Source organism: Magnolia sinica, chromosome 10 (genome assembly GCF_029962835.1).
Source record: "Magnolia sinica isolate HGM2019 chromosome 10, MsV1, whole genome shotgun sequence".
Lineage (NCBI taxonomy): Eukaryota > Viridiplantae > Streptophyta > Magnoliopsida > Magnoliales > Magnoliaceae > Magnolia > Magnolia sinica.
In genome coordinates, this window is record NC_080582.1 from 64,620,796 (window position 1) to 64,645,389 (window position 24,594).

Consider the following 24,594-nt stretch of genomic DNA (forward strand, 5'->3'; position numbering starts at 1 on the left):
CGTGTAAAACTCACAGGGGCATTCCGACCTTCTCGCATGAAACTTGTTCTGTGCCGAGCTGTACTCAACGGCTCAACGCAACTCGCAAGCTACTGATCGAACTGAGCCGAGTTGTCCAGCACGACTCAAGGATCGAGCCGATTTTGAGCTGAGGTAATTCGCTGGCCAAACCAAGCCATGCCAGCTTGACTTGATTTGGCTCGTGTCCAGCTCTAATTGGCTTGGGGCATGAAAATAAATGTAATTTTTGGTTCATATTACATCCAAATTGGGACTATAATTTGGATTTTTTTTAGGTCCTTGTCCAAAAGTCATTAAACCATCCCAACCAATAACATTTTTATTTTTATTTTCATTTCAGAACGCCTATTAACTGCACAGATCAGCTATAGACAACGTGCAGCACATCCATACATTGACAACAATAGACCACACCATGAAATCACCAGGCACGAAAAACAAGCAGACTGTTTATCATGCCGCACCAACTCAACATCCGGGGAGGGGCCCACCTAGCAAGTGGATCAGTTATAAATGCCTCTTTTAAGGCTTTTTGAGCTGCTACCAGAACCTAGTTTTTTTTGCTTTTTTTTTAAATCATCTGTTTGGTACCAAAATCAAAAGATGCCAACTCTCTGAATTTTTTGCACAACACTATATCAGATACTTTGCACGGATCATAAATAATCACATTCTATAGGTTTGCTTATTGGACATTTGATCTCTCTACCAAATGTGCGAATTGCAAGCTGCTTATCAATCAAGCCCCACAATGTATATGCTCTGGCACAAAAATCAGGCTGGCCCACTCATCAGGCCGCCCAACATGCATGTTGAATATGGACAGTTCCTTTACAATGCATTCATTCGTGCGCATGGAAACTACCTGATAAGCAGACCGGCCAAATCTTTGGGCTGATCATCAACAGTGTGGCCCACCTGACAAGTCGCCCAGGTACCTACAAGTAGTGTGAGTGGAATTAGCTCCCCTCCATTACAACAAAAATGAGAAAATAAATAAATAAATACTGTTTCTCAACAATCACCTGCGTAAAATAATACTGCAGTCTGCAAGGCCAGAAGGAAAATAAAATGTGTTACCTGTCTCGCTGGGGGAAACCAATCCAACGGTGTGGAATGATAAGCCGTCATGCTGCATGTAATTCCTACATCTCCACGTAGGCAGAAGCTTACAAAGGCTTAAAAGAAGAGAAAGAAAGAGAAACAGGTGAATGGATGAGCTAAATCTATACGTTTTACAAGCAACAGTCTGGCAATAGAGTATAACAGAACCTAAAATCCTCATGCCTGGAACCAACCTCAATGTACCATAACACCACCTATTCATACACATCATCATTCTACAAGCATCCTAAAGAAACAACATGCTTCTTAACATGGAAGGTTAGAATATCTAAGAGATTGAGGGCTGAGATGAAGAGTTTACCAGTGTGGCCACCTTCTTCAGGAGGCCGTCGATCTCACCTGCTAAGTTCGCTCTCACCTCCGGAGACAGCTTCTCCCCTGATCCCGCACCTTCTCCTGCAGACTCAGAGAGCATTGACATCATCATTTCCAGGTTCTGTTGCATGAACTGCAGCTGGGGCCCAGCAGTGGCCTGCGATGAGGCTATAATGGCCCCAACTCCTTCAGCAGGTGGAATATGTAAGGCACCGTTGGTTTCCAGAGCTTTATAAGCAACCGGTGGATATTTCAGTCGGCAACCAACGACAGGTAGTCCAAAAGCACTTTTCCTCTCGGGGCCATTGAAGGCTTCTTCGGCATCAGAGATTTTCGCAAAGACGATACGAGCACAGCCTGAATCTTTCAACACTTCTGTTTCGGACTCCTTCAAATCTCCAAACTTACCGAATACCTTTAAAAGATCGTCTTTTGAAGGCAATGTGATACCTGGTGCAAAGGTCAAGAGCAGAGCTGCTGACCTTTCTCCATTGGCTGTCTCAATGCCTGAACTGACAGCAACACGACGAGGCCGGCCCACTTTTCCTTTAGTAGATTGTCCCGACTTCTTTTTTGAAAGTTGTGCAGTTGCTACATCCTTCACTTTCCGTTTCTTCACTTGAGATTTATCTTCAGGTAGGTCGCCCTCACCAGAATTCTTTTCCAATGGACCACATTCAATGAGTCGAGGTCTTCTCTTTTTACCAGATAAATCTGCCAAAGTCAGGTTGGCCTCGCCAGAATTCTTACCCAACAAACCATGCTGGTTAAGATGGGTTTTTCTCTTTCTAACACCTGAACCTGCCATAGATAGGTCTGCCCCACCAGAACTTTTTTCCGAGGAAGCACGTTCAGTATGTTGGGTTTCCCTCTTTCTACCACCTGAATCTTCCATCGATTGGTCCTTCTCGCCAGAATTGTTTTCCAGCAAACCATGTTCAGTAAGTTGGGTTTTCATCATTTTACCACCTGAATCTTCCATGGATTGGCCCCCCTCGACAGAATTTTTTTCCAACAAGCCATGTCCAGTAAGTTGTGTTTCTCTCTTTCTACCACCTGAACCTGCCATGGACCAGTCCCCCTCGCCAGAACTTTTTTCCACCAAACCATGTTCAGTAAGTTGGGATTTTCTCTTTCTACCACGTGAACCTGCCATGGACTTTAACCCCTCACCAGTACTTTTTTCCAACAAACCATGTTCAGTAAGTTGGGTTTTTCTCTTTCTACCATGCGAACCTGCCATGGACTTCTCCCCCTCGCCAGAATGTTTTTCTGGCAAACCATGTTCAGTTTTTTCCAGCGAACCATGTTCAGTGAGTTGTGATTTCCTCTTTCTACCAACTCTACCCTTCCCGTATTTCTTGTCAGTCCCATAGTCAGAAACCCCACAATACACATAGCGCCTAAATCCAGCAAAGAAACCCACAACTCTATCAGAAGAACGGCCGCCCTTGAGATATAGTGTATCAAGGGCTACTAAACGGATTTCTGAAAGCATCTTATGTGCAGATGCATTATCCATCTCCACTACATGAGCAGTCCAATCTTCCTTTGGCGTCCTCGGACTGAAGTTGCCAGGTGTTTTACGTCCAACACGGGATCCCTTGGCAGCTCTTTTCTGAAAGGTCTCACCGCCACATTTTACAATGGGAGGAGATCCAGTAAGCCGGCTCACAATCCTGCTTCCTGACTCGTCAATCTGCGGAATCCCTGAAGTTTCTTCTGGAGTTTCTGCCTCAGCATCTTTTGTCTGAATAGACTCTCTGAGCCGAGAAGAGATTGGATCCTTCGGGGATTCTATTTCTACATCATCTTTTAAGATCATGCCCTTAAACCCCCCTAAAAATGTGTAGGGGGGTGATAAATACTTACTCTTCTTCCGTATCCTCGGCGAACTCAAGACTGTCCCTTCCTCAGCCCCAGTATCATCATTTTCAGCATCAGTAGTCCTGTTGCCTTCCGCCATTGAAGGAGCTTCGGAAGTCTTATTGCTCTTCTTTCTCTTCCTTGATAATGAAGCAGATTTACTGGCAGTCTTGCCTTCTTTATCCACATCTTCGCTGTTCTTATCCTTATTCTCTGTTCTTGCGGATGGAGATGCAGAATGCTTGGTCTTTTCCTGCCTTTTGGATGGCAAAGCAGGTTTACCAACCACCTTTCCTTCTTCCACCGCATCACTGCCATCAGTTTCAGGTTCGGAATCCATTTTCTCTCCCATAAGTTCAGCCATGCTCTTCTTCTTCCTCTGATATAGTTTATCCTCTGAGATCTGTAGCCGTTTTCCAGACAAGCTATTCCCACGTTTGCGGCTGGTCACTGGCGAAGAAAGCCAGCCTTCTTCAGCTGGGTTTTGCGTTAGATCCCCCTTACCATCCAACTCAGTTTCATCATATCCCAGATTTTCGTCAGCATTCTCTTCAGGATCCGTAATCCCCTGAGGTTCATGGTATGCAGGCAATGGGCCACATCCTTTTGCACGAAAGAAGGCCGATAACCGACACCGGAGCACAGTGAGTTCAAGCAAATCGATTACAGAAACAACTCGAGCAATATCTCTTAGATGCACAAGGAAGCTTGCAGGTTCAAATTCAGTGATGGAAAGTTCACCAATATGACCCTCGGGTATAGTTACTCCTTCCTTTATTCCAGCATTTACAGCAAGTGGTCTAGTGAGCCCAGTCCGGGTTTCCTCCAGTACACAAGAACATGCCATCTCTGACTCTATGCATCTGCCAAGCTCATTCAAAGCCTCCTCTACAGCATTAGTGAAGCTTTTAGAATTACTCTGCTTTGACATCTGTTCAAAGTCCTTCCGAAATGGCTTTAATTGAGATGGGTAGCACCATGCAAATGTGTCATCCCCAAAATATGCCACCAGCACACGGTCCCTCCGACGGTACTTCCCTGCATTACCCGATGCATCTGAAGGGTTATAGATCTGTCCAGGCCACCAAGGGTGACTTTTAATTTTACCCCACACAAAATCACCCACAGAAAATTGGTGTTCTTGAGCATCCATTTCCACATCCTCCTCTTCCTCTTCTTCAACTGACACTGAAACATCAACTTCAATGCCCTGAGTTCCAGGCACCACATTCTCCTGACGTGGAACACCATCATCCGAATCTTGATTTCCATCTACTGTAACTTTCTCAGCAGTACCACGGTCCTCATCAATGCCTGAAGATGCAACTCCTGGTAACATTTGCTGCTTCTCGTCAGCCCTAGCAATGACCACGTCCTTAACAGGGACTGCATTATTGTGCTTCTCATCTAAAATGTCCTCAATTTTCTTCATCTTCTGTAGGGTAACATGCATTTCTGTAACTTCATCTCCCAGTATCTGCCCATTTTCAGGCAAGCTAACATCCATCTACTCAATAACTCAGGCTGCAACAGTTAATAAAAGAAAGAAAGAAAAAGAGGCTCACAAGGGTTAGAAATGTTAGGCTTGAATTTATAATAACTAATAATGTATTCAAAATATTCTCTGAAAAATAATAAATAGCATTATATTTCATCATATAAAACCATTATATTTCAAAATGCTCCCAATAAGAATTATTCTTTACATAGGCATTGTTCGTTGCACGAATGGCATACTAACCACCACAGCTATACTGCTCTCTTTTCTTTTATTATTACTATTATTCTCATTTTATCATGAAATATTATCAACCCAGGAGAAAAAGTGGGATGGGCGCCCAGGAGCTGGTTAGCTTTGGCCTGATATTGGCTAAGGCTAAGGGCCCATGGGCTAGGTTGAAGCAAGAATTATTATAGCTTGTCAAGCCAGGCCTCAGCTTGGGCATGTTTAAATGCCCAACAGAACAAGTTCCAGCTTGAACCAACTTAACATCCTTACTGGTAATTACAGGGGGCCATGGGCTTGGGTTCTGGTCGGGTCAGTTAGCCAGAGCCCAACCCTTTTCCTAAATGGGCCAAGAATTCAGGTCCAAGCCCAGCTCCATGACTCAAGATGAGATTTCCTAAGCCCAGGCCTGATCCAACCCACCTAAAGAGAGAAAAGGAGGGGGGGTGGTTGCTTGTTAGGGATAAAAACAAAGACATTTTGCAAGCTTCCTTGCACCTCTACCTCTAAAACAAGCACAATTGTTGAAAATTGCATCTGTACTACTAAGAAAGAGGCAGCTTCAACATTTTTTGCTTTCTGAATGTCCTTTTATCATTTTAAAATTCCAATTTTAAATAATATCCATAAATACAATTTCAGCCTTTGGACTGTCATATAGTGCATAGGAGAGTCATCTACATGCGACCATGTGGCACACATGTTTGAGATCCAATATACATATGCCCCTGTTAAAAAAATCAAGCCAGTCCACTCATCAAACATGCCACTAAACAAGAAAATGTGGGAAGTTTTTGAGGCATTTTCCATCAACGGTGGGATTCAGCGGATCGATGGTCTCGATTCATGAACCATGGGATCGATAGCCCACAGCTCAGAAAGATGTGGATCGCTATCATATCGTAGAATTCCTTTAGGTTGGAACTTCAAAGCTATAAAACCTTTTGTGGTGCAGCTGTATATGCGATCTAAAATAGAAGATGGCTGCAAGGAGTCGACTGACGAGAGACAACTGACCAATCACACTTTTCTGCCAGCTCCATCACACATCGCAACCTTGTACATGTGAAAAGATCTAAGTCACTCAGTGATTGGGTTCCACCATGTTGATTGGTTGTCCCAAAAGTTAAATGGGTATATTATTACATGGGCCACCCATGTACAAACAAATGTATGATTAACTATCCATGTTCAACACGTGTGTGGCCTAACTGATCACTGAAACAGCCTATTTTCGGACCAGGTCATGTTTATGATTGGCTGCCACTAACGAATGTCTTGGATCCGACCCATGCATGCCACATTGGTAAGCCTTCCATCCCCATCCCGGACAAGCAGTTCAACTTAAAGATTGCAGTTGGACACATTTTATATCCTTTTCTGCAAGGAGCATATTTCTTTTCAAAGGCTAAATTCTATGTTAGCTTTATACATTTAAGAAATGGTAGTGACTCCACATTGGTAAGCCTTCCATCCACATCTCAGACAAGCAGTTGCACTTAAGGATTGCAGTTGGACACATTTTATATCCTTTTCTGCAAGGAGTCTATTTCTTTTCAAGGGCTAAATTCTACGTTAGCTTTATACATTTAAAAAATGGTGGTGACTCTTTAAACAATGTATGGCATAGTTGTCATAAATTCAGACCCTCTGAATCACTGACCCCACTAATAACTGAAAAAACACACTGATAAGATAATACTTCCTTTCTTGCTCTCAGACATGGCAGAGCCATTCTGACTTTGAGACAGGTCTCAAAGTCAACAGAGATCTTTTCTTCTTTTCTTTTCTTCTTCTTCTTTTTTTTTTTTTTTTTTGAATCAGGTGGCTGTGACCCATCTCCCTTTCTTCTTCCACTGTAAGTTTTCCTTCAGTTGCTGCATGAGGGGTGGGTGTCTCCTTAGAAGGATCCAGTGGTCCCTCTCTCTCCTGCTCAGTCAGAGGTCTTTCTTACTCCCCACACTGCTGGGTCTCAGAATCCTTTGGAATCCTGCCGTCTTATGCCAGTGGGTAGCTCTGGTAATGGCTCTCAGACGGAGATCGTCACACCTCTTGCTGTTATTCCGATTTCGTCTAAAGCATCCCCCTTGGATCTGACCCATGCATGCCACATTGGTAAGCCTTCCATCCACATCTCAGACAAGCAGTTGCACTTAAGGATTGCAGTTGGACACATTTTATATCCTTTTCTGCAAGGAGACTATTTCTTTTAAAGCATCCCCCCATGTGCTCCTCATCTTTCCGTTGGGAAAGTCTGGAAGTACTGGAAGGTATTCTTAGAGGGAAAAGATGGGTTAGGGATGCCTTTTGTCATGTGGGTAGACTTTTAGGGGGATAAGGTTGAGGACTACAAAGGCCTCAAGGAACCGATGAATCTTGGGGAAGGTTAGAGTGGTCAATTGGAGGGGATTCCTAGATTTGAAAGGAAGGGAAGAGGGGTCAGGATTGTTCCCCAATTGACGATTATATCAATATCGCCAGGTATCGGCATTGTTTGGAGTATCCCTGATATTATCGAAATATCTCCAATATTATCTGTACCTCCATCTCGACAAAACCAATAACAGTAGTAGCAATACCAATAACACTGGTAGTCTCAAAAATTCCAAGTATTAGCGATGTATCACCAAGTATCGTCATTTTGTACTATGTAAATTCCAGGTGTCGCTTGTATTGCCAATGTATCGATATTGCCAATAATTTTTACTATGAAAATTCTAGGTGTTGCATGTATCGACAATAATTTGATAATATTGCAAATGTATTGATATTGCCAAAAATCTATTTATTAAAAAAAAAAAATCCATTTCAAATTTTTTTTATGGGGGCATTGTTGTATGCAGTGTTCAAATTGTCGACAAGATCATATCGTGATATTATTGTTATCGCAACATGGGCGATATTGAGACCACGGTCTTTCGTTCCCTTTCCAATTGTCGACGATTCCTCGGCGAAATAGGATGTGTTATCGATATTTTGAAATATCGATGGATAGTTGGATGGAAGGTTGGATGGTTAGATGGATAGATGGGATGGTTGGATTGATAGATGGGATGGATATGATGGTTGGACTGATTTTTCTTACAACAGCACATGCTTTTAGACCCCCATTAAATGGAAACTTATTATGCATGCATTCTTTTTCAAATTTTTTATTCCTAAATATGCAAATGTGTATTTAAACATCTCATAAAGTTTCACTAAACAATTTCACCATTTTACCCATATTTCCCAGCACTTTTGGTTATCGGTGATATTGATATTGTTTCCGTATCCTCAGCTAGCAAAACTTGTAGCAATACCCATACTTTGTACATTGGTTATTGGTATCCTCAAACCAGCAATACCGATAGTTCAATATTTTGTATCCCTTCCTGATATCGGCGAAATCTCCCCAATAATTTCACCTCTTGTGATAATATGAGTCCTCAGAGATAATCTCACCAACTACCCCTTTCAACACTATTGCCACCCACCCACCTGAGAGAGAGAGAGAGAGAGAGCTTGTTGGAATTCCTTTGGATCTCAAGTGTCGTTTGGTAAACTGGAAAAATAAGGTCTGAAAATTGATTTAGTGTTGAAAACTTTGAAGTGTTGAATCTTAGTACTTAATATCTACTGAAAAATCTATTTGGTATTTGTCTGGAAAAAAGTATTGATATCTGATATTAAGAACTTTTTTCACAAAAACTTGTTTGGTAAACACAAACTACAAATGTGTATGAAAATTGGCAATTTGTCATATTTGCCCATATTGTCCCAATATACATCTTTTGTAAAGTATGATACAAAATCTGTTATAGTCTCCTAATTTTTACACACTCATGCCCATTCCAATAAAATTTTAATACTTTTCCCACCAAATAAAGCCAAAAAGATGAATGGTCTGGATCTTTTATATTTGCCACCTACAGTAACATGAATTGATTGTGTAAGGAGGCAAGTAGATAATACTCGTCTCAATGAAATGCACCATATGTTCAGATTTTCTGTTTCTACATGTGTAGCCTTTAATTATGTAGTCAAAGCACATTGGTGAGATGGGCCACGCCATTGGACTCCATTTTAGATGGAAAAATAACTCAGATATCATATTGATTGGATGGTTTTAATCCATCCAAATTAGCCCATTGATATTGTACCATAGCCAATTTAGTTTTAGCCATCCATTTGACAGCCACGAACTGAATTGCTAGATCTCTACATGACTTTGATTTTGAGGCTATGATCCATTCACAACAGGACCCACAGCTTGGACAGTCTGAACAGGCATACAACAATTACCTACATCCATAGTATGTAGGTAATATCTTTTGTCTAGGATTGATTTGAATCTATAATCATAATTGCCAGATTTGCAATTTGGTTGCCCACTGAGACAGCCCAATGCATTGATCCAGACCGTTCATTAGATCTAACGTGCATTTCATGAGCCACCATATTTGACAAATATTAATTGTTTGATCAATGGTCTTTAACATGGACCGGTCCATTTTGTTTTTAAAAAAATAGGCGCGAGCAACAATTTGATCCATCTATTTGTTAAGGCCCATCATGGATGGCTTATGATCCTAAAGAATCACTTTTTCAGGCAATCACAACCATCCCATCAATGGCTTAAAAATGGAATGGCCATAGAAAATAAGGCCAAATAATGGATGGATTTCATCATCCAATCAGTGTGGGGCCCACCAACGATGTATGTGTCTTACCACGCTGTCCATTTGTTTTACCAAGTCATTTTAGGGCATCAGCCCAAAATTCAAGCACATCCAAAGCGCAAGGAGACCACAACATAGGAAACAATGGGGATAATGACATCCACCGTTGACAGCTTCCCCAGGCCCACAGTGATGCTTATTTGTCATCCAACATGTTCATAAGGTCACACAAACATGGATGAAGTGAAAACACAAATATCAGCTTGATCCAAAACTTGTGGCCCCCAAGAAGTTTTCAATGGTGGGCGTTCAATTTACATTGTTTCCTATGACGTGGCCCACTTGAGCTTTGGATATGCTTCAATTTTAGGCTGATACCCTAAAATGAGTCAGTAATGTATGGACAACGTGGATAAGACACATACATCATGGTGGCCCCCACGGAGTTTACATAGTACGCGCTTCCGTGTTGAATGTCCTAGGCCACAAAAAAAAATGAGCTGGCCCAGCTTGATGTCCATGTGAAATCCATGCCATCCCACCATTTTGCCAGCTTATTTTGGGGCATGAGCACAAAAATGAGGCAAATCCAAATCTCAGGTCGACCACACCATAGGAAACTGTAGTAATTGAATGCCCACAATTAAAAACTTCTTCGAGGCCACAAAATTTTTGGATGAAGTTGATATTCGTGTTTTCCCTTCATCCAGGTCTATGTGACCTAATCAACAGGTTGGATGGCAAATAAACATTACAGTGGGCCCTAGGAAGTTTTTAATGGTGACCGTGTTCAATCACCATTGTTTTCTTGTGGTGTGGTCCACCTGAAATTTGGATCTGTTTCATTTTTTGGGACCATGCCCTAAATGATCCAGAAAAACTGATGGACGGCTTGGATTTACAGCAAATACATCGAGGTGGGCCCCATGGTCAAGGCAACACCCATTAATGTTTTACCAGGTAGCATGTAATGCTCTCCTTGTACTTGGATTGTCCACTGATCAACTGCGTCGATGACGTGGGAAAGTTCTATGGGCCCCACCATGATGTATGTGTTATATCCACACCGCCCATCCATTTTGTTAGATCATTTTAGGCCATTAACCCAAAGATGAGGCAGATGTAACGCTTAAGTGGATCCCAACATAGAAAACGGTGGGGATCAAATGCCTACCATCAAAAACTTCCTAGGGGTCATAGAAGTTTTGGATCAAGCTAATATTTGCATTTTCCCTTCATCCAAGTCCATGTGATCTCATAAATAGGTTGGATAGAAAATAAACATCACGGTGGGCCCTAAGAAGTTTTTAATGGTGGACATTCAATCACCACTATCTTCCTATGGTGTGGTCCACCTGAGATTTGGATTTACTTCTTTTTTGTGATCATGCCCTAAATTGATCTGACAAAATGGATGGATGGTGAGGATATAACACATACATCAATGTGGGCCCACAGAACTACCCCACGGCACAACCTAGGTGCCATGTTCTACACTAAGCAATCCAAGTATAGGGAATGCATACACCCTGATCCATAGCTCAAGTGGTAGACTGAGTGAAAGATACCTCGTTTCAACACTGAGGTCTTGGTATCGATCCCTAGTGGGGGTGGCTAACAGTGAAGTGTCAACTGACAGTGAGGTGTACTAACAAGCTAAAAAAAAAAAAAAAAGTATAGGGAATGCATTACATGTTACCCGTTAATGGGTGTCGCCTTGACCATGCGGCCCACTTCGATGTATGTGTTGTATATCCAATCCGTCCATCAATTTTTCTAGATCATTCATTCTAGGCCATTAGCCCAAAAATGAGGCAAATCCAAAGCTCAAGTGGACCACACCATAGAAAACAATGGGGATCAAATGACTACCATTGAAAACTTCCTAGGGGCCACAGAAGTTTTGGATCAAGCTGATATTTGTATTATCCCTTCATCCAGATCCATGTGACCTTATGAACAGGTTGAATGGCATATAAACATCAAGGTGGGCCCTAGGAAGATCCATGTGACCTTACGAACAAGTCGGATGGCATATAAACATCGAGATGGGCCCTACAAAAGGTTTCAATTATGGGCGTCATTGTCCCCATTGCTTTCTAGTGTGGTCCACTTGAGCTTTGGATCTACTTCATTTTTTTTCAAGCCCTTAAATGATTTGGCAAAATAGATGGACATTGTGGATACAACACATACATCATGGTGTGGCCCACAAAACCTTCCCACGTCACGTATTACATTTTTAAAGGCTAAAAGGTAACACAAGTATTTTCACACCGGGCTCGAGTAGGGTGGCCTGTGGGATGCAAGGGCACACTCGAGGTGTGTGGCCTATGTGAGGCGGGCCCCATCTGTGTAAGGCAGGTGGCTCGTGTGAGGCAGAACCCATGTGATGTGGGGCCCACAAGGGGCGTTTGGTCAGGGACCTAACCCATGGGATGTAAGGCCTGCAATATGAGATAAAGGGAATGATTTTTCATGCTCTATCAGTTCGAGCTTTTAGAGCAAGTGGTTAGTTGTCCTGCGTCAAAGTGGTATCAGAGCGGGAGGTCTCGTGTTTGAAACATCTCACCGAAGGTGATTAATGGAGGGGCCCGTGTGAGGCGGAATCCATGTGATGTGCCAGACACTTAAAAACTACCAATTTTAAGTGATTTTTAACATTAAGTTCTCAATCTTTTATCTTTAACAAACGGTATGAATTTCAAAAATCACTGAAAATGATAAGTCCGAGAATTAAATTTCACTAAACGGCACCTCAGTTAGGGACTGAATTCAGTAACTCCCCCTGAAGATCAATGAATTCGAGCACAGATTTGGGGGCGAAAACAAAGATTGAAGCTCCGTTAGCTGGAATTTGAAGGTGTGAAAAAAGGGTGAAATACCTTTTCTTATATTTAAACATGGATTTTTCATTTGAAATCCATGTTTATGCATACATAGATTTCAAAACGTGAAATCAAGAGATTTTAGAATCAATTTAGTCCGATTTAGAGGAAAATGGGGAAAATATGTTTTTTTTTTCCTAATCTCTTCCCAAAAACAACATTAATTTGGGCCCTTTTTTCAATATGTTGATGAGGGGTTAATCTATAGATTGCTCACAATCTCTTGATTTTTCGGATTTTTTTAAATTAAAAAAAAAATCTATTTAATGAAAAAATAATAATTTAAAACATTTTTCTTTCAATGGGGCCATTTTTTTTATATTATGATGAGGTGGGTTGACCTATGGATTTGTGATCATGTCCTAAAATTTCAGATTTTTTAAAATATTTTAAAAAATTAAAGGGTTTTTTCCATATAAGCATCACCTATAAGGCCTTCAACCAATAATCGCCCGATTTTAAAATATTTAAATTAATGAGCTTACGCTTTGCATCGTTAGTCATCCCAACGCCTGACGTCTAATGGTGTTAAGGTTTTATACGATTTAAAATCTGTATTTTCAAAATTGACAAAATTGTCCTCTTAAGTAAAGTCAACCAACTCTTTTACGAAGAGTGCAGATAGTCTGTGTTGAAGGCACAGGAGCATGGATTGCGTACTACCCCCACTAGGACCTAACTAGAGACGGATGGTCTTGGCAGGGGCTCTGTGGGGCCAGATTGATGTATGTATTTTATCCACGCCGTCCATCCATTTTGACAATCATTTTAGGGCATGAACCCAAAAAGGATGAAGATCTAAGGTTCAAGTGGACCACACCACAGGAAACAGTAGGGATGGAATGCCGACCATTGAAAACCTCATGGGGGCCACATAAGTTATGGACCAAGCTGATATTTATGTTTTCCCTTCATCCAGGTCTTTTTTACCTTTTTAACAAGTTGGATGAAAAAGAAACATCACGGTGGGCCCTAGGAAGGTTCCAAGGGGGGCTCAAGTGAACCACACCACAGAAAGCAGCGTGGATTGAACGACTACCGTTGAAACCTTCCTAGTGTCCAATGTAAGGTTTATTTGCCATCTAACCTTTTCATAAGGTCACATAGACCTGGATGAAAGGAAAACACAAATATCGGCTTGATAAAGGCCTTCTAGGGCCCCAAAAAGTTTTCAATAATAGGCATCCAATTCCCACTGCTTCCTATAGTATGGCCCACCTAAGACTGGAATCTAGCTCATTTTTGGTCTCTCACCCTAGAATGATATGGAATAATGTATGGACAGTGTGGATCTAACACATACATCATGATGGGGCCCATGGAAGTTCCACATGCCAACACTTACAGTTTTCTTCTCCCTTCCCGAAATGTGTTGCACCACATGGCAAGCAACGAAATTTCTTAACGTGTGAAATTTATATGGGCCTCACCATGATGTATTTCTTAGGTCCACACCGTCCATCCATTTTTTTTCAGACCATTATAGGATATGAGCACAAAAACAAGGTAGATCCATAGATCAAGTGGACCATACCACAAGAAATGGTAGGAATTGGACTCAACTGTTGAATACTTCTTGGGGCCATAGAAGGCTCTAATCAAGTTGATATGTGTTTTCCCTTCATCCAGGTCTGCGTGACCTTATGAACAGGTTAGATGGTAAATAAAACTCACGATTGGCCCAATGAAGGTTTCAACAGTAGTTTGTTCAATCCCCATTGCTTTTAGTGGCGTGGTCCAATTGAGCTTTGGATTTGCCTCATTTTTGGGCTCATGCCCTAAAATGATCTAAAAAAATTGATGGACGGTGTGGATCTAACACATAAATCATGAAGTAGTGGTCACTGAAGCACACACCAATGAGATTATTGACCCCTCAAGTGTCGGTGCTAAAAAAATTGTCGGCCCCACCATCATGATGTATGTGTTATATCCACGCCATCCACCAATTTTGCCAACTCATTTTAGGAAATGAGCCAAAATTGAAGCAGATCCATATCTCAGATGGACCACACCACACAAAACAATGGTCATTGAACACGCGCCATTAAAAACTTCCCACGGCCCACAGTGATGTTTATTTGTCATCTAACCTATAAATAAGGTCACATAGAACTAGATGAAGGGAAACCATAAATATCAGCTTGATCCAAAACTTTTACTAGCCCCTAAGAAGCTAATAATGGTAGGCATTCACTGTTTCTTGTGGTGTAGTGGGGTCCACATGCGATACAGACTTGACTCATTTTTGGGGATGATGGCCTAAAATGAGTTGGCAAAATGGATGGATGGTGTCGATCACACACGTAGATAAAGGTGGGCCCCATCAAATCTTCTGCACGCCCACACCCTTATAACAGGGTATAATCGTAAAAACCAAAGGGTGTGGGAGCAAATGTCTTTTTCACACCTTAACCGTGTTTTTCCATCACTAAGTGCCTGTTTAAGTCCAAGAGGCAGCTATTTTTTCATATACGCAAAGCATAAGCTTGTTAATTTAAATATTTTAAAATCAAGCGGTTATAGGTCGATGGCCCTAAAGGCAGGCGGCTATATGGGCAAAAAACCAAAATTAAAATAAAAAACTGATTAATGTAAAAAATAATTTAAAAAATCTATATATATATATATATATATATATATATATATATATATATATAAAATAGATGGATGGATGGATGGAAGGATGGAAAGGATTGGATGGGATGGATGGATAGATCGGACGGATGTTTGGATGGGTGGATGGATGGATGGATAGATCGATGGGATGGATGGATGGATGGGATGTATGGGAGGGATAAATGGATGGGAAGGTTGGATGGATGGTTGGGATGAATGGATGGATCGATGAATGGATGAGATGGTTGGATGTTTGGATGGGATGGGATGGATGTTTAGATGGATGGATGGTTGGATGGATAGATGGGATGCTTAGATCATCATGCATGTGTATGAATGCATGCATGTATAATGTATAAATGCATTATGCACGTTTGTTTACTTTAATAAGATATATTTAATACCACGTTATGAATTGATGTTATTATTGGTTGTATTTGTATGCAGTTAGCATGAAATAAAATGTCGTCCCGATCGAGAAAAGGAGCAAGGAACATCGGGTAGAAACATGGACGGCCAATGAAGGCAAATAAATATATAACTACTTTCAACTACTATGGCCACATGATACGGAGGGGGAAAGTTTCTAGGCTGAAGGAGCATTTGGTAGGGGTATGAGAATGTGAAGGGCTGCCAAGTGTAACAAAGCAAGTGAGAACAAAGATTAGAAGAGTGTTGAAGAGGGGAAGTCACATCGACAGCGGCAACAATCATGGGAGAGGAAAATCAAGGAGTTACGGGGTCCTGAACTAGCCCTAAGGACTATTGAAGAGTAGGATAACAACAATGACGAGATGATTACATATCCCGAGGATTGCGTTACTGAGCGGGATAAGAGGGAGTACATATAGGTGATCCAGAAGTCCCTGGCATCCAAGTGGGAGAGGGAGCTGAGAAGAGGACTTGACGAGATTAGTTCATCGTTTGGGAGCTCCAGAGGGGAGGTTGGTGGAAGCAACAAGGGGTTTAAGGAAGGCAATAAGGGTGTGGTTATGGTTCAAGTTGGCATGGCCTATAGCACAACTAAAGCACCCGTGTTACAAATACACCCAATGCAGGTGTTATGCAAAGGAGGTTGAAAGACATATGGAGCAAGGTGGGGTTCAGGGAAACTATAGGGAATGTTATAGGTAAGTGGTTCATTTCAATAGAGCTGTACACGAGTCATCTCGGTCAGCTCGCTTGACTCGCCTCGGCTTGAAATTGGATTCAGACTGAGTCGAGCTGATTTTTGGAGCTCGAAATTTTCGAGCTTGCCCGAGCTCGACTCAACTCAGCTTGAACCTCAACTCGAATCGATTCAGATTGACTTGGCTCGGTGACTCGGTTATTTTTATTTTGATATTGTTTGCGAAGTGTTTGATGAAATGACTCGATGAAGTGTTGTTGAGGTTCATGTACAAGCTTATGAGAATAATGAAAGATGAGATATGAGCTACAACCCTTAGTTTGCATTAGTGGATGTGCTAGATCATTGAAGATCAAGACCCTTGAGCATCCACTCCATGCTAGTAAGTTTGTTACGTTAAGCTTTATTTTTTTTATCACTTGCACTTTAAGTATTACTTTTGTTTATATCTTAATGCAACTGAGTAACTATTAATTAGGTTTCAGCGTACTACCTGAACTCAAGTTTCATTATAAACACCAGCCATGGGAGGATCAAGAATTGGCAATGGATGGCCATACACCATGTCTTCAAAACGTTATTCCCCAACTTGAGGGAGAAAGCAGATTTTGAGAACCAAGTAATGCAATTTGGGCAAATTTCATTAATTGTAATTGGTAAAGCAATTTCACTTATAGTCTTTATAAATATGGGTGATTAAAAATGTTGCTTTGCGAATTTGTATTTGCAGTTATTGTGGTTTAGGGATGCTAGTGTATTCTCGGTCGCACCAACAAGATAATCGAGTGAAACGATGATGCATATGAGTATAGTTTATTTATTTAGTTATTTACTTAAATAATATGGTTTATAATTAGGTAACCTCATTCCACGTTTAAACTAAAACAAGCTTCTCATGGATATGCAAACGAGTGGTGGGTAACGTATGGAGGCAAGACACCCACACTGCAGTTATCGATCATCCATGCTCTCACTAAGACTGTATACCATTTGCCATACGAGAGGAATTAAAGCATGTGGTCGCTCATACACACTAGCAAAAGGAACATGCTGGGACACAAGAAGTTGTAAAAGCTCGTATAATGCTATTATATTAGGAAGTTGAAAGAGAGACAACTACGAACAGAACGAAAAATTAAGGCAAATCAAGACCCACTTGTCCTATTGTCAATAGGCACACAATGGCACAATTCGGTTATAATACTGAGGACTTACTTTATGAGTGGGTCAAGTTAGGAGATTAGATGATGCAAAGGGAGGCCCTGCTTTACAGGCAGTCGATGGAGCAACATCTCTTCGTATCGACATTGGTCAAGTAATCAACGAGTAAAGGGTTTATGCAAAATCCTTTGATGCTTTGATGGGGAGTCTGATACGTCCTGATGAGGGTAAGGAAGCATCTTCACAGCCCCCTCCTCGTCGTTGAGCCATACTGAATGAAGACAATGAGACTTTACAACCACTGTTACCGTTACGAAATACCTTAACTGTGTAGGGATTTAGATAACGATTACAAGCCACCCCATAACTCCATGTGGGTATGAGGGATGGCCAGATATGTTAAGTCTTTTAGTTCATTTACTTTTACATGTCTTAGTTATTGTATGGTACATACATTTGTATTATATAAACTCATTTTGGTTACTATTGCACTGATTTCTTACAACATCACATGTTTTAAGCCCCCATTAAATGGGGACTTATTATGAATGCATTCTTTTTGCAAAATTTTTTATTCCTAAATATGCAAATATGTCTTCTTTAAATTTAAAAAAAATAATAAATTGTATTTTAGCATCTCCTGAAGTCTCACTAAAAAATTCCACCATTTTCCCCATGTTTCCACGCATTTTCAAGAATCGACAATATCAATACTTGTTTCTAAAACCCCAGCCAACGAAACTTGTAGAGATACCAATACTACAAACACTTGTTGTACTTTTCTAGCCTTCATTCCTATGCTTGAAGTTGCGTATTGCCTAAAGAACTTTAGGCCCATTAGTCTTCTCGGTGGTCCATACAAAATTATTGCTAAGATTCTAAGTTAGCATATCAAAGTTGTGCTCCCCAAAGTCATTTCACTATTCCAGAATGCTTTTATTTCTGGAACGCAGATCACTGATAATGCTCTGATTACCCATGAATGCGTCGATTCACGCCAAAGAATGGGTAATCAAGTAGTGGTATCTAAATTGGACCTCAAAAAAGCGTACAATCATGTAAATTGGTCCTTTTTAGATTATTTGTTGGGGTGGATAGGTTTTGGGAAGAAATGGAGGCACTGGATTCATTGTTGTATGTCCTTGGCTACTTTCTTAGTTCTTATTAACAAGTCCGGTTTTGGGAATTGGGTCCCATTTTGGTTTTTCTGAAGCATCCCAGGGCCCCTCTATCCCCTTTTTCTCTTTGTGATTGTTGTGAAAGCCCTTAGCAAAATGTTATCAAGGGGGCAAAATGAATCGGCTGATGTATTGGATCCTTCCGAGGAAACCCCTAATCTCTTTTTTAGTACTGGGCGGCGGCATCTCGATGATTGCTTTGGTTTTGGTCTCGTCCACTTGGATGTCATCTTCGCCGACGACGAAGCCTAACAGTTTACCTCCGGTTGCGCCGAAGACACTTCTGTGGGTTGAGGCGGAGCTTGAACTTTTCTAATCTGTCGAAGAGCTTCTTAAGATCTTCGAAACGTCCTTCGATCGTGCGAGATTTGACGATCATGTCATCTACATAGACTTCCATTTCCTTATTTATCATGTCGTGGAATAAGGCAGTCATGGCTCGCAGATATGTAGCTCCTGCATTCTTCAGCCCGAAGGGCATAACCTGATGTAGAGCAGGTCACGGACAGTTACATGGCCAAGATGGATCAGAAAAGGCCCGGTCGACGACAGAAGTGATCCAGACCATCGAACCTTAAATCGGGTGTATCTCGCAATTCAGAATGAGTTATCTGACATAAAATATATGATTTTGGGGTAGAACGAGCTACTGAAGCCAACCAAACCCGCTACGCCAGGTTGCGTAGCTCGGAATTGCGAAAAACGCCTGGATCGACGGTCGTTTCCCTGTTTTAATTTCGTTTTTACTATAAATAGTAAGTTTTTGTTTGATTATAACTCTTCATCCGTCGGGCTTTAGGAGTTGCGCCCAACGTGAAAAGAGCTTAGAATAATTAGGAGAACGGTTTGGTGAAGCCAAATAGGACACTTACTATTTTTGGCCGAAAATCTTGCGCACTAGTAGACATCACGACCGTCTATAAATAGTAAGTTTACTATTTATAGTAAGTCGCGGATTCTAGGATTTTGAGTTGTAGTTTGATTTTGATTTCTTTCCCATTGCTTGGTACCCCTATTTAAAGGGTTGTGAACTCATTTTTATCAAACAATTAATCAATTTCGAATTTCTTAGAATTTATTTCTATTTTCTGCTTTCTTTCCTCGTGGAATCGAGAAGTCTCTGTGAGGAGTCCAGAGAAGCTCCGTGGATTCGGAGTAGTTATCCTCATCACGTTCATCCCTGCGTCATAACCCGATAGTAAAAGGTTCCCCATGGTGTGATGAAAGAAGTCTTCTCACGATCTTTGACAACCATCTTGATCTGGTTGTAGTCGGAGAAGCCGTCCATGAAGGAGAAGATCTTGTGTCCAACAGTATTATCTACCAGCGTGCTTGGCTAGCTAGGAAGATTAGGATCCTCACAACTGGCATACTCCCAAAAAAGATCGATGGTGCTCCCCAATGTGTGCCTCCTTTGCATGAGTGTTTGCTTGGTTAGCAAGGAGGAATAGGATCCTCACAACCGACAATCTTCAAAAAAGATTGATGGTGCTCGCCAATGTGTGCCTCCTTTGCATAAGCAAAAAGGAGTCCACCGATCATCTCTTCATTCATTGCTCATTTTTCTAGAGTGGCATTGTCCAATATATCCCAAGTTTCTAGCATCTCCTGGGTTATGCCAAGTTCGATCGATTGCCTTTTTTATCGTGGCATGTTGGTGGAGAGGGTTATTTAGGTCAGTCCAAATGGAGATTGGCTTTGCTTGCCATCCTTTTTGGGCAATCTGGTTGAAAAGAAAAAATCGTTGCTTCTGAAATCAGAGGGTTTTTGTTGGGGGGAGTGTTATCGATCGGGTTATGTTGTATATTGCGGATTGGATTGCCTGAGTTGTGATCTCTAGGGGATGCTCTATTAGCGTTTTGAGTGTAGTTAGGTTTTTCTGTTTTTGTTTCTTTATTTTCTCTGTTTGTAGTTTTGTTTTGTGTTCTTTTGTTTCTAGTTTTTCTAGTGGCCTTTGGCCCAAATAACAGCGCTTCATCTTTCAAGAAAAACTATCTAATTGTCCCTTCAAAATTGGACCACTCGTTATTTTACTTTAAACCATCCATTGAATTGTCCTTAAGTGGATGGTTAAGGTTGCTCAACAAGTGTGATTTTAGAGTATGATCCATACCAGTAGGACCGACAATTTTGACAATCTGGATATGCACATCAATGCCACATGTGAGGACCACCATTTTTTTAAAATGGTGCTGAACTGACATAGAAATCCAGCCCTCTTTTCAGTAGCTAACATTTTGTACTCCCACCTTTTGGCGCGTGTTTAAGATCCACTGCATCCATTGGGTGCGTCGTAATGTGTAGGTGCCCTTGTTCAAAAATTTGACCAGTCTACACATCAGACAGACCAGTACTGCATAAAAGGTGGATGAATTAGTAGGGACTCTGATGACAGGACTTGCATGAGTCCCTCACCAGTCCCCACACATGCCACATGATAATCATAAATTATTATAATGATCAAAAGGTTAGTGTCTTCTAATTTGGGAGATTTTACTCCCATACATGGTAAAGCACATCCAATCAATGGTCTGGATCTACATTTAGACCTTGCATCAGTTGTGCCAGACCGTGTACTTACATTTGGTTACCATGTTAACTTTTTTCATTAAATAGAAAATTTTCGTTATTATATAATATGGAAAGAATTTTATTATGGACCTTTGTTAAAAAATTTATGATTTTACTTTACAAGTTTTCATCAGGTTCAGCGTGCTACATTTGTTCAACAATCTTGCTGTTAGCTTGTTTGTTTGCTTATAGCACCATGAATAGGCAGGTAAGATCAGGCCAAGGTTGACATGAGCCATGTTTCTGACCAGAGCCTGACCCAAAACCGGACAAACTCAACTGGAGAGACTGACCGATTCAGTTAAATGGCCCATGTTTCAAACCCGAAGTGCAATAAACTCAACTAACCAGACCCATTTTGTTTAATGGGCCATGTTTCTGACCTGAGCAACCCAAAACACGATAAACTCAACTGAGTCCAACCCATTTAATTAGAGGGCCATGTCTCTGACCTGAGCAGACCCGAAACGTGACAAACTCAACCTGGGCCCAACCCCAAATGTGACAAACTCAACCCATCCCGACCAACCCATTTAGTTAAAGGGCAATGTTTCTGACCCTTGCCTGACCCATTTAGTTAAAAGGGCAATGTTCTGACCCAAGTCCAACCCAAAATGCAATAAACTCAGCCTAAACCGACCCATTTAGTTAAATGGGCATGTTTCTGACCCGAGCATGATGAATTTAGTTAAAGGGCCATGTTTCTGAACCAAGCCAACCCGAAATGATAAACACAACCCGAGCCCGACCCATTTAGTTAAATGGACCACATTTCTGACCCAAGACCGACCTAAAACGCAATAGACCAACCCATTAGTGAAATGGACCATGTTTCTGACCCAAACCCAACCCGAAACATGATAAACTCAACCCAAGCCCTATTTTTGAGGGGGTCAGGCTGGCTGACCTACTGGTAATTGGATAATGGGCCAGGCCTGGCCTGGATGTTTACCTGTGAGGAAAAAATCAAAGTATTTGGGGCGGGATTCACCAAACCTTAATCAGGCCATGTAGTTAACACCCCGACAGCCACCACTCGATCAAGATCCACCGTCCACGTCCCATCCATCATTCACCTAAAATCCATGGCTCTAATTCTCGCCATCGCAACTCTTCATTGAAGAAGATTCTACAACAGGACCCCACAATCACCCAGACAGTACCATAAATTCTAAGTTCAATTACTCAGTTTCCTGAGATGATAACCTTCGTCTAAAAGCCCTAAATCTAATCCTCGGTCCCGGCCATGCCGGAAACCCTAAAACCTAGGGTTTTCCAGTTTCTGGAGAGTTCCTAGGGTTTTGAGCTGGAGACAGAAACCCTAAACCTAGGGTTTAAGGGGATTATCTAGGGTTTTATGGATTTTGCATCTGAAAATGGAAATTTCAAAATTCCAATCCAAGAGAATAGAAGAGATAATAAAATTAAAAATTAAAAAAAAAAAAATTAAGAGAGAGAGAGAGAGAGAGAGAGAGAGAGAGAGAGAGAGAAATAAAATTACCTGAAGAGGATTTTCACAGCAGAGATTTTCGAGAGAGTGATGAGAATGAGATGAGATGTGGGATTCCCGCTCAGGAGAAAATGAAAGTGTAGATTCGTCTTCTCCTGATTCTCTCGGATAACATCTGATGCATTCTATAATACGGACGGTGCATACTGCGCACCCTTTTGGCCTTTTTTTTATGTTGGCTTCAGGGTCTGCTCCCACGTACCTAAGACGGTAGCGGATTAAGTTCGGCCCCGGCCTCACCCATCACGATGCGGCCCTGACTGTGGGGCCCATTTGATGTATATATTATAAATCCATACCTTCCATCCGTTTTTCCAGATTATTTTAAGTCATAATACAAAATATGAAGTATAAATAAATCTCAAGTGGACTATTCCATTGTAAACAGTGGTGATTGAACGATCACCATTAAAAAATCCTAGGGACCATTGTAATGTTTTTGAAACTTTTATTTTAAATCCAACCTGTTGATAAGGTCAAAAAAAATCTGGATAAAGATAAAAAGATATATATCACCATGATCCAAAACTGCTCTAGTCCGCAAAAAGTCTTTGATTATCAATCAATATTTTTTTTTCCTGTGATGTGATTCATCTGAATTTGTATATTCTTCAATATTTGCAAAATGCACTAAAATGAAACTAAAAAACGGATGGACGACATGGATTTACAATAAATACATGAAGATGGGCTCCATAATCAGGGCCGCACTGGGTTGAATGAGTCCGGGCTGCACCTAATCCGCACCAAAGGAGAAGCGTTATTTTTAACTCCGCCCGCGTATCAAGCTTGATACTCAAGCACTCTGAAATTGTACACTTGTCAGTCATAGGTTTACACAAATTTGAACCGTTTAAGTTGTAGAACCCACTATCTGTATGTCAATTACCAAAACCAATTTGATTGAATGGACATTTATTTGTTGAAACAGAAACATTGGATAATTCTCAATCTTAGCCGTTCCTTAAATGTCAACAATCTGACTGTCAGATAATCAAATTAGCTTTAATGCTATATTTAAACCGATACGCATGCTTTGGACAGTTTAACTTAAATTGCTCTTTTTCAATTATATAATTTCTAATTTTGTCTTTAAGTGCCTGCGTATCATCCATATCACTCTGCCAGAGCATCAAAGTTTTCCTTAACGCAGGCACCCATAAGTTATCCACGTGGCATTCATTAACTCAAATCGAACCGACCATGTCGTCGAACCCATGTTAAGTAGAGTCCCAAACTCAAATTCTTTGAGCTTTTCTAACCGCTGGCTTGTAGAGAGTTGTCAAAACAGGACCATTGGACACCATCTATTTTTAACCGTCCAATAAATGTTCACCAATCCGATGGTCAGATAATCAAGTAATCTAAACCGTTGGACCATTAATTGGACACTGAAATTATGTATTCAATTTTAAAAATTTTCTAATTGATTCCGTCTCATCCATCCATTACACTGTATCGGTTTATTAATGTTTCCATGCAAGACCAAAGAAGACCAAAATCTTCTACCTCACGTGTTGTACACGGCAAATAATACACTCGACCCTGTGGGGCCCACTGTGATGTGATTGTAACATCCCCTTCGTCCATCAGGTGTAATTTCGTCTGATAATCTCGAATCCAAAAAATGAGTCCAATTCAAAGCTTTAGTGGGCCACACCATCTAGAAAAATGTAAAATCACGCTTAAACCTAATTTCTATCAGTATGACTATTTGAATTTCTGTTCATCCTGCTAAAGTTCATATGATGAACGGATTGGATGGCATATGTGCACTCTATTGGGCCCCACAAAAAATCCATGGCTGGTGTTCCCTCTCTCTAT

The 24,594-nt window shown here is 41.1% G+C and overlaps 1 protein-coding gene across 3 annotated transcripts; it reads right to left on the minus strand.

The window, feature by feature from the left end:
• Positions 1–680: 680 nt before the first annotated feature.
• On the minus strand, positions 681–22,949 carry LOC131216888 (PWWP domain-containing protein 3-like). Of its 3 annotated transcripts, XR_009157092.1 has the most exons (4): positions 22,762–22,949; positions 1,448–4,851; positions 1,102–1,199; positions 681–959 (listed from the first exon to the last, which is right to left on the minus strand). XR_009157092.1 is itself a non-coding variant. In XM_058211487.1 (3 exons), exons 2-3 carry the CDS (start codon positions 4,832–4,834, stop codon positions 1,191–1,193), a joined length of 3,396 nt encoding a protein of 1,131 aa, XP_058067470.1. In that variant the 5' UTR covers positions 4,835–4,851; positions 22,762–22,949; the 3' UTR covers positions 1,084–1,190. The 3 variants fall into 3 exon arrangements, 2 of the variants coding, with proteins under 2 accessions (XP_058067470.1, XP_058067469.1); XM_058211487.1 differs by lacking the exon at positions 681–959 and having other exon boundaries at positions 1,084–1,199; XM_058211486.1 differs by lacking the exons at positions 681–959; positions 1,102–1,199 and having other exon boundaries at positions 1,216–4,851; positions 22,762–22,948.
• Positions 22,950–24,594: the final 1,645 nt, after the last annotated feature.

What these genes read in the sequence shown, in the direction of transcription:
- LOC131216888 (XM_058211486.1), bottom strand. Translation starts at nt 4,834, where the DNA reads ATGGATGTTAGCTTGCCTGAAAATGGGCAGATACTGGGAGATGAAGTT.